General features: G+C 41.6%; 1 protein-coding gene across 1 annotated transcript; it reads left to right on the forward strand.

Annotated features, from left to right (window-relative positions):
* The first annotated feature begins 889 nt into the window (after nucleotides 1–889).
* On the forward strand, nucleotides 890–15,211 carry zdhhc8a (zinc finger DHHC-type palmitoyltransferase 8a). Its single transcript, XM_042508695.1, has 10 exons — nucleotides 890–1,202; nucleotides 9,308–9,429; nucleotides 9,522–9,679; nucleotides 10,124–10,296; nucleotides 10,468–10,570; nucleotides 11,189–11,280; nucleotides 11,369–11,498; nucleotides 11,623–11,737; nucleotides 12,356–12,468; nucleotides 13,487–15,211. Exons 1-10 carry the CDS (start codon nucleotides 1,099–1,101, stop codon nucleotides 14,759–14,761), a joined length of 2,385 nt encoding a protein of 794 aa, XP_042364629.1. The 5' UTR covers nucleotides 890–1,098; the 3' UTR covers nucleotides 14,762–15,211.
* The last annotated feature ends 593 nt before the right edge of the window (nucleotides 15,212–15,804 follow it).

A 15,804-nucleotide genomic window follows, 5' to 3' on the forward strand; every position in this document is an offset into this window, starting at 1 on the left:
AATTTAAAGGAGAACACAAACAACATAAAGTTTTGCAAGACTAAGACTTAACTGCTTTGCATTTTGCTTCACACTTATGCACTGCTGCATCTCTCTAGAATGTTGTATTTCCCTTAATTTTATGCATGGTATACATTTTTAGCCTAATTTGTATTATTATTATCTCAATGGGTTTTGCATCTTATATTATGTATTCTGTGCATTCAGTTTCTAGCCTTATAACTTATCTTTTATTAGTATTATCAAGTGGGTTTTTATCCATGTGAAGATGCATTCTATTTACTCTATGCTATTTTTTTTAACTCTCTTTTCTTTAACATGCAGGTTTTATTATGGCTTTATGTCTTCTATGTCTTTTCATGTGAAAAACACTTGGTACATGTAATTTCTTTGTTTGAAAACACGTTGGGCTGCATTTCTTGTATGAAAGGTGCTATACAAATAAAGTTTATTGTTATTATTATTATTATTATTAAGACTAGAAAAAATTCAACAAAAAAAGACAATAAAGATATTTAAAAAGTCTATACAATAAAAGAACACAAGTAAATAAAATAGAATGAAAACAAACAATAAAATAAGGTATATATATATATATATATATATATATATATATATATACATTTTTAAATAAAGCCTGTAATGTTACTCCAAACTAAAACAATGTATTTATTTGCATCCCATTGTAATTAATAACTTCTTGATAATATGGACAACAATGGACATGGCTGACAATTGCAATTCTTTAAAAAGAGAGATAATCTGTCGGCAGAGTCACAGTGGGGGGTCTCGGTGTAGTGTAGTAGTGCTCCATGTGATTCATAAGTGAAGCTCCACCTTTAGGATAAACCGGAGGCGGCATCTGTGCGCTGCTGGCTCCCGGGACAGACACACAGACAGGACGGGATGCGGGACTGAGCAGTGCCTCTGCGGGTTTTAGCTTCCAGGGTTTTTCTTTTTCCTCATTTTGACTATGATTTTCTTTTTCCGGCGCTCTGAGGTTGATGACGGCTTTTGTCCGACACAAACAGGTACTTGTGCGGCGTGTTGCCGTCGCTCTGGTTAGTATGAGACTCTGATGAGTGCGGAGAGGACAGGATGCCCGGCAGCGGCGCCGACTCACTGAAACCCAGCGCCTTCATCCCGGTGTGCACCGCCGCCTGCCTCCTGGTCGGCTCTACCTCCCTGTTCTTCGTCTTCACGTAAGTGCGACCCTGGAAATGAAAAGTTGGTGACATGCACTGTTTGTTTACTCCTTAATTCATCCATCGCTTTTTACCCACCATACATCAGGTGCCCTTGCATTCAAATGTGTGTGGATTTTTGTATTTGCGTTGGATTTTTAGAGTATAAATGTTAAAAGTGTTGGCCAGTCTCTTTTGTCTTTGCAATATCTCTCCAATTTTTGATTTTTTAGATGACTCATTCAAAAAAACTGCTTTAATCAGCATCTAAATGACAAATGTACACAAAAGAGCCCTGTTTTTCTTCTCTGACTTCAGTCTTCTGGCAAACCCACCAGGGGCGGCTAACATCTGACCTGGTTGGCTCCTAGTGTGGGCTAGCCTGGGTGCCTGCCCAGTGCACCCTGCGGACTCAAGAGTAAGCACAGTTTAGGGGATAAGCCACCCACAATCAAGATGTATCAACCTGTCATTATGACCCACATGAGTGATAAATGTAGTCAAAGAGAAATGTAATACACTCACTGGTACAGTGGGATTTGTGTCAAGATCAGATTGGAGGTTTTGGTAAAAAGTTATGAAATAGTTAATTTTAGCCTTCTTGTTTTGACCTATTTGTGAGGAACTTGTGGGAGGCTGCAAAGACTGTACTCAAGCCAATGCTGGCATGCAAGAAAAAATGAAATATATCTCATAATACCCCAGAATCCAATCTAAATGAGGACTATAGGTTTATCTATATATTTCAAAGGCTTTCTTCATGTACTTACATGAAGAAAAGAACAAGCACACCAGTATCAGATGTTTAAATACCCTACTTTCCATGTGAAAACCCCCTCTGATTTCCACTGCTGACTTCCTGATTGAAGGCTCCCACCTCATCAACTCACTGCCAGTCAACTGACCCTTGACCTCCGTAGCCATATCTGTCCTACTTTCTCCCGTATTCTCCAGCAGCGCACCGTTTCCACTGGAATCTGACACCAGATTGGGAGTATGGGATTAGGATCCTCTTGCCAATGCCATGTGATCCCCCCATCTGGGAAAAATGGAGTCTGGGATCTTTGAATTTACTATCGGCAGATATTTACTGTACTGTCTTTGGAGAGACTTTCACTGTGAATTACACATTGATTTGATGGTTTTAATCTTTTTTTCCACACATTGTTATGTTTTCCTTATTTAGATTCCTCTCTTTAATGATATGACAAGCTCAGAGTTATTGATAACTGCAGAATTATGAGCCCTTGTTTGTTGGAGTTTCTCTAAATCAGTGATACTCAACTTGCTTTGCCCAGAGGCCACTTTTGCAAAATGACAGGAGGCCAGGGGCCAGGTAATATATAAACATTAATAACCGATATATGAATTATTAGCCCTGAGCTCTGACAGGGGGTTTGTGCATAGAGGGATTACTGAACCGGGCACAGGCCCAGGGGCCCAAATTGTCAGGGCCTCTGGGCCTTCATCTTCAAAATGTCACTCATTACTGTAACATGTACCAACCAAGAGGAGACTCAAGCCCCTTTTACATTGTTGTTGTTCATAAAGGGAATATCGCGCCATTATGCCACTTCACTGCCTCGCTGTTCTGTATAAAAGGTACAACCACGAAATGGGGGGACAGAGTGGTCTCACCTTTAAGCTGGCAAGGGAGTAGTAACAGCACAAAAACGCTCTCTGTATAAACAGAAAAGCCGGGAAAACGGGACTATGGGCAGGATGGTTGTGACGTTTTGACGACATGTGCGACTCACCGTAGGAGATTTAAAAAGCAGTAGCAGTTAGCGGCTAACTCAAAGAAGGAGAACAGTGGCTGGAAATGTCAGCAAACTGGGAAAGCTGGTGCTCCTTACCCTCCGAGCAGAGGATAAGATCAGCCGCCATAGGACAGGGACGGTAAATTATTGTTATTGACATATTATTCCATTGTTATTGTTTAGAAAGCCCCACTAAAGCATATATTATATGTCACGCAAGGGGAAGACGCTGTTTTTTAAGACGTCAAGTCAACGTGGTCAATGCTTCTTTTGCTCCCATGATGCCAGCATGCTGTTTAAAATCACACTGGAGAGGCATGATGTCACTGTTGTTTGGTTCTGTGTAAAACTGTGGCGCATAGAAGGAACATAGAAGTAATAGTGTAATCTCTGTGTAAAAAGGACTTGAAAATCACCACAAAGAGAGTAAAGGAACTACAAAGACACACAAAATAACCCCCACAAAAAACACACAAAATAACCTCAAAGAGACACAAAACAACAAAATGATGCATAATGACTGCAAAGAGCGCAGTGGCCCATTGTCTCATAATCTGCTCATGGGTCCAGAGGATCCTCTTTTGGCATTTTTTGTTTTGATAAACAAACTCTATTTTGATGCTTTTTTTTAAAATGCACTCTGGCACTTTATTTAGTTTTAATGTATGACAAAAAAAAATCACAGGGTGAATCAGTTCATTTTCATTGTGAATTAGAAAATGGTCCATGGACCATTCGGCACCCTGTTGCAGACTGTATTTTCTATCACAGCTCTGAAAAATATGGATGTTTTAAGTGAAATTACGTTTACTCTATAGTTTACACCACCTCATGTGAGAAGTATATTCAACACTTTTCTCTACTTTGGGGTTGTCTGTACACACATGCTTATAGGTGATGTATTGATCTGTGTCATTTTATTATACAAATGACTTAACTGTGTTTGAAATGCAGAATCATTTTAGTCCATTTTCATGTAATAACACAAAAATATGCCCTGTCAAATTCACAGCTGTCTAACTGCTGAAGTCATTGGACCATAGCGATGTAGAGAGACAAGCTCACAGTCCAGAAAAGCTATAGAGACCCTGATGAACTCCAGCTATTTTCTGTGAGAGAGAAAAAAATCAATGGCCTGCAGACGTGATAGATTGAGAAGAGACTGCCTAATTGGGACCGCATTGCTAAACCAGCAAAACCAGGACACTGCGAATGATTGAACGAACAAGTGATGAATCTGCTGCTTCTAGTGGGACAAGAGTTGCATTTTAGCTGAAATGACCTTATAACCTAAAAATCTTTTTAATTAACACAGCCCAGTAGAATAGAGCTCATGGCTTAAAATGAACCTGCAGACGACCACAGTATATATCAACCTTTAAGGAAAATAGTTGAAAACCTCACTGAGTGTCTCTACTGGCGTCTTTGCCCTTATAATCTGGATGCACGTACGGTAGACCTAAAGGCCACTCATATCAGCATGCAGCAGAAAATTGGCAGAAACTCAGTGTCTCGTCGACTGCAACTCTTTTCTGATATGAGCAATAACTTGTTTCATATCCTGTGTGTCTGCCAAGTCAGCAGCTGCAGCGACTACCTTCCTCCAAAAGCAGAGATGGACAGGTGCCACGCTCTGTTCAGCCCCGCCATGGTAACACTGAGTCAAAGGGACATCGCTTGTCATCTGCCATAACATCACCTCGGCCTTTACTCTCGTTACTTTGAACCATGGCTACACACATGAATGCCATCTAGTTAGGCTTCGTGTCCTTTTGTTGTGTCACTTTCTATATTGATGAAAACTTTTGCCCACAATTCAATCATAAAATAGTAGTGTAGTACACTGTGTAGCGCCGGTTTGCTGGAGCAAGAAAACAACCTTTAAAATCGCAGCGCCTCTTTTGTCTTCCTTCGCCTGATAAAATTCATCAGTGAGCGGTTTCCTGCTTTTGTTCCTCTGACCGTGAACTTTTGTTTGGGTTCGTGTTTAAGGTTTTGTGCATTGTTAAACGCAGGCTGGTCGCCTCCGCCCAACAAAGACATCAGACTTTAGAAAGACCAAGAAGAATGTCCCTTGTTAATTAAGTTATGTTTCGCTCTGCCCAGGCTCAGACAATCTTGCTTATCTTCCGAGGAAACTGTTCAGAATACCGAAATGTATTGAAACTAGAAAAAAGGCAACATTTTCTGATGTGGAAACATTGCAGCAGGTTAGAATGTCAACCTTTGCATGTGAAATATTGTACAGGAGTTGCAGTTTAAGTTGAAACACTTGCAGGGGTAGTCATGAGCTTTTAAAGTTGGGTTTTATCAGATAGTCATCAAAAGTCAGTGTTATACATACAGTGAATGACAGCCTGCATGCCACCAGTTTTGCTGCCACCAAAGCTAAGCAATGTTCTGCTGTGGATGGAGCCAGCAACAAAACGTATTTTAGCCACCTAAAAAAATCAATATTGGTATAAGTGTATGCTACATTTATAGAGTATTTTCACCACTGTATCTTGCTATCGTGGAGCCTCTTACAATGGGGAACTGAAGATGTTATCTATACTCTTCAAAGCCTCCAGACTCCTTTGACAAAAACAGTAATTTTACTTCACAGAACACGGGAGCTGCTGATCTACTGCAGCATTAATTGGCTAGTGTTAGAGCTCATTTATGCTCAACATAAAATACTGACATGGACATGGGTGGAGCCTCCTGACTTTTTCTGAAAGTTTATGGATATGGACGAAACGGAGTAGGACTACGGGAGATTGTGGGAGTATTGCAGCATGATTCAAGTGAGATACAAAGTATGAGGGTAGCGATGTTTGTTTGTTTATAATATTTGAAATGGACCTATCTTTTTCATATGTAGGAATATAAATGAGCCCTCACGGTGTGACTCTAAATTAACGTCTTAAAACTTCAAAGGCATGCAGTTGAACAAAGTAACTGATTAAGGCTGCAACAGACCAGCAACTCCCATGTTCTGCGTGGTAAATTACTATTTTTCTCAAAGGAGTGTTTGGCTGCTTTGAATACCAGCTCCAGTTCCCTGTAGGAAAGAGGTACTCCTGTCATTTATGTAACCATGATGATACCTTACAAAAGGTGCCCTGGCTGCCAGCAGTACTGAACTTGCTGCTAGACCAAACCGTGCGACGTCTGCTGTGCCACTGACCCACTGTGGGGATGAGGGCAGCGTGCAGATTGCGAGAGCAGCTTACTGTTCTGTGTGATTTAATACAGCTCTGCCCGGGCCGTTTCATTAGGTGGAGCTTGTCTTTGCCACGCTGCAGTGTAATGAACTGTCTCTCCCTGTGGTCCAGATGGCCTTAGACCGATGATGGAGACTCACCGTCCCTGCAGAGGCGTCCACGCTGTAATCTGGTCCGCAAGAAATCAGTCAGACGGACTCTTACAGGCTCCCAGTTCACCTTTAGTATTTCATCTGCAGCTGTCTGTCTGTCTGTCTATCTATCTATCTATCTATCTATCTATCTATCTATCTATCTGTCAATCTGAAGAGAAAATGAGAAACAGCACTCTTATTTCAAAAAAGAAATGAGTGTTAATAATTTAACAGTAAAGCCGAAAAAAATAATGAGCATCCCTACTAAATATTTAAAAATCTTTTGTAGGATGATTTGAGGACTTTTGTAAGTAACCAGCTCAAGTTACACAGATTAATGTATCCGATCAACTATGACAGTTTAAGCACATGTCAAACATGCCCATGTTGAGTGAAAGCAACTTTGACACACATCCTGAACAGCAGCCTTGGGGGTGTGGGGGTGGGATCATGTTATGCTCCTTAATCTTTTTGTCACATATTCACTGCTTCTTAAGATCCTCATAATTTCATTATGCTAAATTTGCTCAAGACTACAAAAGAAAGTCTTGTCCTATTTCCAGTGCTTCCTCATTATCTGTTGGAAGATGGAGTCACCCGCAGGTGTAGAGTGAATTGATTGGATTTATGTCATGATACAGAGAACGCAGAAGCGTGTGGTGTGATATATGGTGACGGCATGACCTATGTGTTTATAATGTGAGGGATCCACAATGCACTGGACTGGCAGAAATGGTCTGTAATCCAGAGATCATAATCCAGGGATTACTGGGTTTGCAGCTGGCATGGCATCAGCAGGCGTTCCTCTCGAGGGGGTGGACCCCTCCCCCACAACATAAAACCAGCCGGGGGGTTTGGGGATTGAAGCTGCACTGGGATGAAGTGCATAATTGAGGTGGATGACTCTTAATTTTGTCGGTGTTTTCACTTTCGTTAATGCTTTTTGTTAAAATACTTACATGTATTCATGGCTTACTTGCCCATTGAGTCATATCTGAAAAACATTGCATAGATTACGGTTTCAGACTCTGGTTATACTGGTTTTACAATTTCCATTCAGTAGTTTTATAAAGCACAGGATTGCTTTTCTATATCCATACTGATAGCATACCGAAAACTGTAGCATTTGGTTGTTCAAACAGAAAATTCCCATGCAGTACATATGTAGGTTAAACATGTGATGTTCAATCAAACACTGTAAATATAATCCAGTGAATCTTTTCCTCTGTGTCTACCACTGTAACCTGATTACACTGCCCCTCCCTCTAATCTCACACAGTGGAGATATAATCATACTTCCATTCAGTTTAATTCACTACGTCCACACACACACACACACACACACACACACACACACTCACTCACTCACTCACTCACTGACTCAGTAGAAAAGATAAGTGATGGTCCTCTAAGATTTTAGGGCACACAAAGATGTTGGTTAAAATCCTCACAGAGCACTCTAAAATTGGTGATTTAATAAAAAAAAAAAAGTTTGACATAATGTTATTACTTTAGGAGCATTTAAATTCAATTTAAAGGGATTGATCACCCCAAAATCAAAAGTACATAATTCCCTCTCCCCTGTAGTGCCATTTATCAGTCTAGATGGTTCTGGTGTGAGCTGATGTGTCTTGGGAGATATCGGCCATAGAGATGTCTGCTTTCTGTCCAGTATAATGGAACTAGATGGCACTCGGTTTGTGGTGCTCAAAGCTCCAGAAGAATTAATTTGAAAAACAGCAATATCTCTTTCCAGAGATCGTGATCTGGTTACCTTGTTGTGAGCAGTTAAATGTTGGAATTATCTTCTTTCTACTGAACTACACCCGCCAACCCTATCACCACTTAGAAGGAAGAATGCATCTGAACAGCTCAGCTGAAGAGGACGTCATGTTTCTAAGCCTCTCGTCCATGAGTTTATGCCGCTTCCTCCAGCATGGTGATACAGTTGCTGTTTTCAAATGTATAATTTGGCGCTTCGAGCACCACAAGCTGAGTGGCATCTAGTTTCATTACATTCAAGAGGAGGGAGACATCTGCACGCCACATATCACTCAGCACTCACACCAAAACAATCTACATCGATAAACCTAGGGCTGCAACCAGCAATTATTTTCATTATTGATTAATCTGATGCTGACTTTCTCGGATTACTAATCTACTGATTACTGCTAGCTCTACATGAACCTCTGAATCTGTTGTATAAACCAGGCTTTCTGCTTTTCGTAGCACAACAGTAAGACGACTGCATGACATGTTTAGGTGGGATCATTAGGCTGTAATCCTTCACCACCACCAGACCCTGCAACACCTGTCTTTTGGCAGCTTTTGAAGTGATATATGAAGTTGGAAATTATTGTCAGTATTTTTAATAACTAAAAAGCTGCACATACAGTACATACAAGAAAAAATGGTGAGTTTAAATCATAGTTATTGTTTACACTGATTTCATTCATATTCTCTGTCCCCAATGTCTGAATTTTGACAATTTTATATCATTGTAAACTGAATATATTTGGGACACACTGGAAATGAGGAATTTGTAATTAACATTTTTTACTCTTGTTTGACATATTATGGACTAAATAATGAATCGATAATAGAAAAAATTGTTAGCTCCAGCCCTTTAAGTGTCCAGCTCTGGTCTATTGTGTAACACATACAGTAAGTTGCGTGCCTTCCCTGTGGGGTGCAGGAACTCTTTGCCAGGAGAAACCCCATCATTTAATCCCTTGTTGTGGGCACTGTTGAACACACACTAATACATGCTTATCTTTCACTGTAAACAATTACTTTTGGGATCCAGTGCTCCCATCAGAATAAATGGGATGAAGATTATCCCTTACAATCTTTGTTGTAGCCCTGATTCGTGTTAACCTCAACCTCTAAGGGATAGATACTTGCAAGGCTCAGAAACGCTGTAAAACTGTTGATTTACAACATGAATTCTGCTTTGAATGGACACTCAGACAAGTACAGGAAATGTTTTTTTCTTTTTTTGCCTCCTGTGTTTGTATATTCAGATGCCCGTGGCTGGCTGTGACCATCTGCCCTGCTGTGCCGCCATGCTGTGCCATCCTCTTCCTTTTTGTGCTGGCCAACTTCACCATGGCAACCTTCATGGATGCTGGTGTGCTCCCAATGGGTTAGTAATCAAAGCAATGTTATGCTTGCTTTAGATCAATTCCTTTTTTTTAAAAAAAAGTGTTTTTAACAATTTCACATTCTGCTTTCCAGCGAACGAGGACGAGGACAAGGATGACGAGTTCCGCGCTCCGCTGTATAAGAATGTGGATGTCAAGGGCGTCCAGGTGCGGATGAAGTGGTGTGCTTCGTGTCATTTCTACAGACCTCCACGCTGCTCCCACTGCAGCGTCTGTGATCACTGTGTGGAGGTTAGTGCATTGACTGATTTAAAGAGATATGGCATTGACAGTTTTTAGTAAGAAAAGCTACATGCAGGGGAGAAAGTGAGTGATAAAGACATGGATGGACAGATGAGTGGAGAAAAAATGAGTAGCGTTTATGAGTGAGTGTAGCAGAGTGTGTGGGGAAAGTCAATAAAGGGGATTTCTGCAGTGAATGATGGACAGAGTGTGACGGAGGGAGAGAGATCTCATTAATCAGGTTAATCCTTTTTTCAGATCCTTTGTGGTTTCTGTAGAAATGCAATTTGAAAAAGGGTTCAGACAACCTGCATTAAACAAAGTGTATTTAGAAAGCACAGTGCATATTACTAAAGTTTTCAACAAATGCTAGATTATCAGTTTTGCAAAATTGAATGTAGACTCAGCGTGCTTGTTTTTGTTTTTGTCTCTTTTCCCATAATCTGTCCACAGGACTTTGACCATCACTGTCCCTGGGTGAACAACTGCATCGGGAGGCGAAACTACCGCTACTTCTTCCTGTTTCTGTTGTCGCTGACAGTTCACATGATCGGAGTCTTCACCTTTGGCCTCATATACGTCCTGCACCACATGGATGAATTATGGAAGCTGCACTGCACTGTCACGTATCCTTTGTGTGTGTGTGTGTGTGTGTGTGTGTGTGTGTGTGTGTGTGTGTGTGTGTGTGTGTGTGTGTGTGTGTGTGTGTGAGTATATGAGCATTTATTCATGTAAGTGTAGAGACTTTTGTGGAATTCAGAGTAGTATGAATCAATTTTCCCTAACAGCATGTGCAGTTTGGTTGTGATCAGTATATCAGGGCTGTTCCTCATCCCGGTTCTGGGTCTCACTGGATTCCACTTGTACTTGGTTTCCAGAGGACGCACCACCAACGAGCAAGTCAGTTTGACTGAAAAGCAAAGTTTATCAATGAATCAGATTTTTAAAGGGACATTTGTCTCACCTGTAGGGCTATTTGTCAGACGAGATTGTTATGGTGGGTTGTTGAGTGTTGGACATTAGGCTATAGAGATGTTTGTCTTCTCTCCAATAAAATGGAACTAGGTGGCACTTGGCTTGAGGTGTTCAAAGCACTAAAAAAAAACATTTTAAAATCTCAACAGCAATGTCTCTTTCCAAAAATTTGGAAAAAACTGTTCACAACAAGGTCTGTAGATTATCTTGAGTAACCAGGTTATGATTTCTGGACAGAGACGTTGCTGTTTTCAAACATATTTGAGCACCACAAGCCAAATGTCATCTAAGTTCCATTAAATTCGTGAGACAACAGACATCTCCGCAGCCAGTATCTGTAGCATTCGGCAACTCACACCAAAACTAGAATGATAAATAGTACTACAGGTAAAAGAAAAAATATGTATTTTGGATTTTTCGGGGTGTGCTGCCCCTTTAAGACTTATAAAGGGTATTAATATTAACTCTAACACATGATTTATTTACATCTGCACAATGATAAATTATATACAGGTGTACTTTTATCTCTTTGTGATCCCACAGGTAACTGGGAAGTTTCAAGGAGGAGTCAATCCTTTCACACGAGGTTGTTGTAACAACCTGGAATATCTGGTGTGCAGCCCCATCTCTCCAAAGTAAGAACCATGTCTTCTACCTAATCTTCAGTTTTTCAGGACGCCTTATAACTCACTGGCTGACACCCTGTTTGTCATGTGACACCAGCTACACAGCGAGGCCCTGTAAGAAGGCAGTGATCCACATTCAGCCTCCGTTCCTGAGACCAGAGATTGACAGGCAGAGGCCAGTGAAAGTCAGGGACAACGGCATACAGAGTCAGGATCTCCAAAATAAAGTATGCACGAATAAACTGCATGCCAATTCCACAGTTAAATATTTTCTCACACATCATCTGAGGACAGTAACCTCAGTTGTCAAGGGATCAGATCTCTGATGTTTCTGTTCATTTCTCCTGCCAGCGAAACTCAGCCGGAGCTGTCGAGCTGTCAGACATCAAACAAATGAAAACTCCACCACCGCTGCCACCGAAACCAGACCACGGCCTGCTGAAAAGCCAAGTAGCTGCCATGGATGGTACTGTAGTGTGATACATATTGACAACATACACTCTGATAACATATTTGCACAGCATATATTCGTGTATAATGTATATGCTTGGTGAGACTTTTTAATTTCTATTATCATTAACAAATCCCATAAAAAGAGCAAACCGAACAAACGTTTAGTATTGTCTGTGTAGCATAAGCAGCCCTTTTCTCTGTACCACAGACCTTCAACACTAATAAAAACTAATCAATGAGCCACACAGTTGCATCAGGTGGCATGTTCCTTCATTAAAAGGAACAATGACACTGCATTTTATTTTAAGTCTATCTCACATACACCATACTTGTACCCTTATTATGTACACACACTAGTAGCTAGTGTAAATGTGTGTTAATCTGCAACTGAAATTAGTCCCCAATTAATTTGAATAAATTTGAGTCATGTTTGCTAAAAACTAGAGTGCCCAGCTGCTTCAGGAGATATTACGCCTTTTCAAAAATGTAAAAGAGAAATATATTTGTGACTTATTTTTGGAGGATCCATCTGGGTTTTGGCCTTTTCATGGAATTTGTTGACAATAATAAAATAATAGAGTGTCTGTAATCTGAATCCAATAATTAATCACAAAGTGTTTTCTTTTTCCAGAGATGGGACACCAAACCAAATCCATCATTCCTGTATCCATTCCCACTGTGCCGCAGCTACGGCCTGTCCTGGAAGCCATATCCAGAGGATCGTCTCCCATACCCCCAGAGCAGGTACTTTTCAGTCTGATAATAAGAGTATACTATGCAGGATTATTGGCTACTGTTTCTAAACACGCTTGGCAGCGGAAGTGACAGTAAAAGCCAGCTCCAGATTCACTTTCAGTTAGTGTTTCCCCTTGCTATATTTAATTAATTCATTTATTGTTGGCACCATGTCTCTGGGATACCTCCTGTGTACAGTCTGGCACCTTTTTATAAAGCCCTGACCTCACTTGAGTGCATAGAAAGTAAGACAAAATAAGAAGAAAATAAGAAAACAAAGGCAGAGTCTTGACAGAAAAATATGCACATTTCTAGTAGGTCATATGTGATGATTGAGAATAATTAATATAAATAAATATAAATCTAAACATTAGAGTTCCTTTATTCCAGTTTTTTCACTCTGTTGTTATTTTTATAAATCACAGACACACACACACGCACACACGCACACACACACACACACACACACACACACACACACACACACACACACACACCTGTCCATAACAAACCACACACACACACACACACACACACACACACACACACACACACACACATGCACACACGCACACACACACACACACACACACACACACACACACACACACACACACACACACACACAGGTCCGACATACAGACACATGCAAAAACAGGACCTATACACAAAAGATGTAAGTGTGAGGGGGCTGCCCATGGACAGGTGCTTAGAGCAGTTTGGGGTTTGGTGTCTTGCTCCTGGGCACTTCAGCAGTGCCCAGGAGCATAAACTGGCATATCTCCAGCTATCAGTCCACACTCCATGTTCAGTCCATACGGGGATTTGAACCAGTGACCCTCTTGTTCCCAAGCTAAGTCCCCGCGGACTGAGCTACCATCACCCTGCTTGTTTTGTTTCTTTGGAAAATCTTGCATAATATAGCTTTCATTTGTTATACTGTTGTAGAGTGATCCTCAGTATCCACGTCCTGGTTTTGATGATTGTCTGACAAACATTGCTGTCTGCTTTTTGTTGCACTGTTTAGTTGCTGAAATCATCAGAGCAGCAAGCGACCAACAGAAGTCCTGACCTCCGCTCTGACTCTAAAGGAAGCCCAGGGAGAGGTGTCCTGACTGTCCAATCCAACATCCAGACCAACACCGTCTCAAGCTCACTGCCACTCAACTCTCTGACGCTCAACTCCCGCTCACTCACCCTCAAACACAGCAGTCGCCACAGCAGCAAATCCCAGCTACCGGCCATGCACGGTGATGCTTTGGGATCCAATCCCCCACAGGGGATCATCAGCTCTTCCAGCCTTCTGGCCAACCACAGCAGCTATGATAACCTCATTAACCCTGCAGACCCTCAGTTCCTGACTCAGAGAGGGGCTCCTCCAGTCGGCTACCACCCTCACTTCATGGCTCTGGGCACAGATGGAGCTGTCGTGCAGCGGCCCCCTCCTCACGCCTACAGTCCCGTGTTTATGGGAATCACCAGACAGTCTCCACAACCCCGAGACCCCTCACCTTCTCTGCAGGGCCTCACCTCAAGGGATCCTTCACCCTCCTTCCAAGGTTTCATTCAAAGAGACTCTTCTCCAGCTTATCACGGGCTGCTGCCAAGAGACCTCGCATCCCAAAGCATAACATCACGAGACATCCCCCCTCCTGGTCTGGTGATGCGAGATATGACCTCTCAAAGTCTTCGAGACAGCCTACGTGACCTCGGTTCACAAGGTTTGACACCGCAGAAGTCTGCTGCTGCATGCTACGACAACTTTTCAAAAACCATCATGGCTTCTATTCACGAGAGACGAGAGATGGAGGAGAGGGACAGGATGCTGCGTCTCCAGGCCAGATCCCAGGCCCTCTATGGCCCAGATGTAGGAATTTATGACATCCCCAGCCGGAGGAGTCTACCACCAGACAACATCCGACCTCCAGGCTCCCGTGGACCGACTCCTCCGGCCTATGGCTCCAGAGAGTTCCTGATGAGTACAGGCATCCTGGGTTATGGCATGAGGACCTCACCTCTCTCCAGCTCCTCCACATCGTCTTTGACCCGAGGCCCGAAAACATCCAGCTCTCCTCTGCAGAGCAGCAGCAGCAGCAGCCTGCAGAGCAAGGGCAGGTCTTCCTCTCCTGCTTACTGCCCTCCTGACAGACAGACTCAACCCCTCCCTTCCTCTACATCCACTCTGCCACGTTTACCCACCTCCTCCACCCCCTCATATGCCTCCTATGCCACTACAAAACGATCCTCGCTGACATACTCCTCTGAGCCGAAGGACTCAGTCACCCTGGGAGCCCTGAAATGAAAAAAAAAAATACTCTGTGTTTCTGATGGTGTTAATGAATCATCTATGCAGTGTTAGTCTCAGTCTTCACAGCTCCAAAATACTTTGTAAATAAGAGGCCATACGGGACTCTCCTGTGTGGGAGGGTGTTTCAGAATACACAGCGGAGGATAAACTTAGAAATATTCTTGAAATGTCATGCAAGTCTGACCAAATCCGAAAAAACGGTGAATCTCAGGATAGATGTGCCTCCTCTTGCAAACAGAGCGAGCTCTACAAACTCAGTCAAAGCAGAAGAGCTATGTGAAGAATACAGATTAACTTATTATTTGTTTGTATGTGTTTTGATATTGCTTTTGTGAAACAATGTAAAACCACACCATCTAATTTGTCTCCCTCTGCAAAAAAACCCCCCAATTTTAATAAAATTTTGTAGTTGTTTATATAAATAAACTTATTTTGTAATTTTCATTTCTGTTTTTATGTCATTTCCTCATGTGAATGGCAGCCAGTAAAGACACCTGCACAGAGATGCAAAAGAATTTAATGCAATGGGGAATGAGACTTTGTATGTTCAAATGAATAGTGTGTAAGATTTAGGGGGATTCAGTGACATCTAGTGGTGAAGATTGCAGATTGAAATCAAATCTAAGTTTATCCGGTTAAAATTTCTTCAGTGTTCATTGTTCAGGAGGTAATTTCTGAGAGCTGAATTATCTGCACAGGTTTCCCCCTTTCCAAAACAAAAGGACCCAGTTATTGAAACTGTTAAGTACTGTAGAAACAATGCAGTGCAACATGGTGATCTCTGTGGATGAGGACCTGCTCCCTATGTATATATAAAAAAACTCATTCTATGGTAATGGAAACATAATTATTTTAATTACAGATGATTATACACATAAGAAAATATAAATGTTATATTTTATTCCTTTTCTACCAATATATTCCCCTTAATCAGACATTGAAACCTTAACACACCTGCTGTTCTAAGCAGCATAAAGGGGAAAAAAAATACTTTTACCGTTGGTTATCAATCTTGCTTCAAAGATTTTCTTCTTGTG

The sequence above is a fragment of the Plectropomus leopardus genome, chromosome 20 (genome assembly GCF_008729295.1).
Source record: "Plectropomus leopardus isolate mb chromosome 20, YSFRI_Pleo_2.0, whole genome shotgun sequence".
Taxonomy (NCBI): domain Eukaryota; kingdom Metazoa; phylum Chordata; class Actinopteri; order Perciformes; family Serranidae; genus Plectropomus; species Plectropomus leopardus.

Excerpts from the sequence above, each read along its gene's own strand:
- zdhhc8a (XM_042508695.1), top strand. The coding sequence starts at position 1,099 with ATGCCCGGCAGCGGCGCCGACTCACTGAAACCCAGCGCCTTCATCCCG. Across the intron at positions 9,430-9,521 it reads TGCTGGTGTGCTCCCAATGG|CGAACGAGGACGAGGACAAG; the intron begins GTTAGTAATCAA and ends TCTGCTTTCCAG. Across the intron at positions 9,680-10,123 it reads TCTGTGATCACTGTGTGGAG|GACTTTGACCATCACTGTCC; the intron begins GTTAGTGCATTG and ends ATCTGTCCACAG.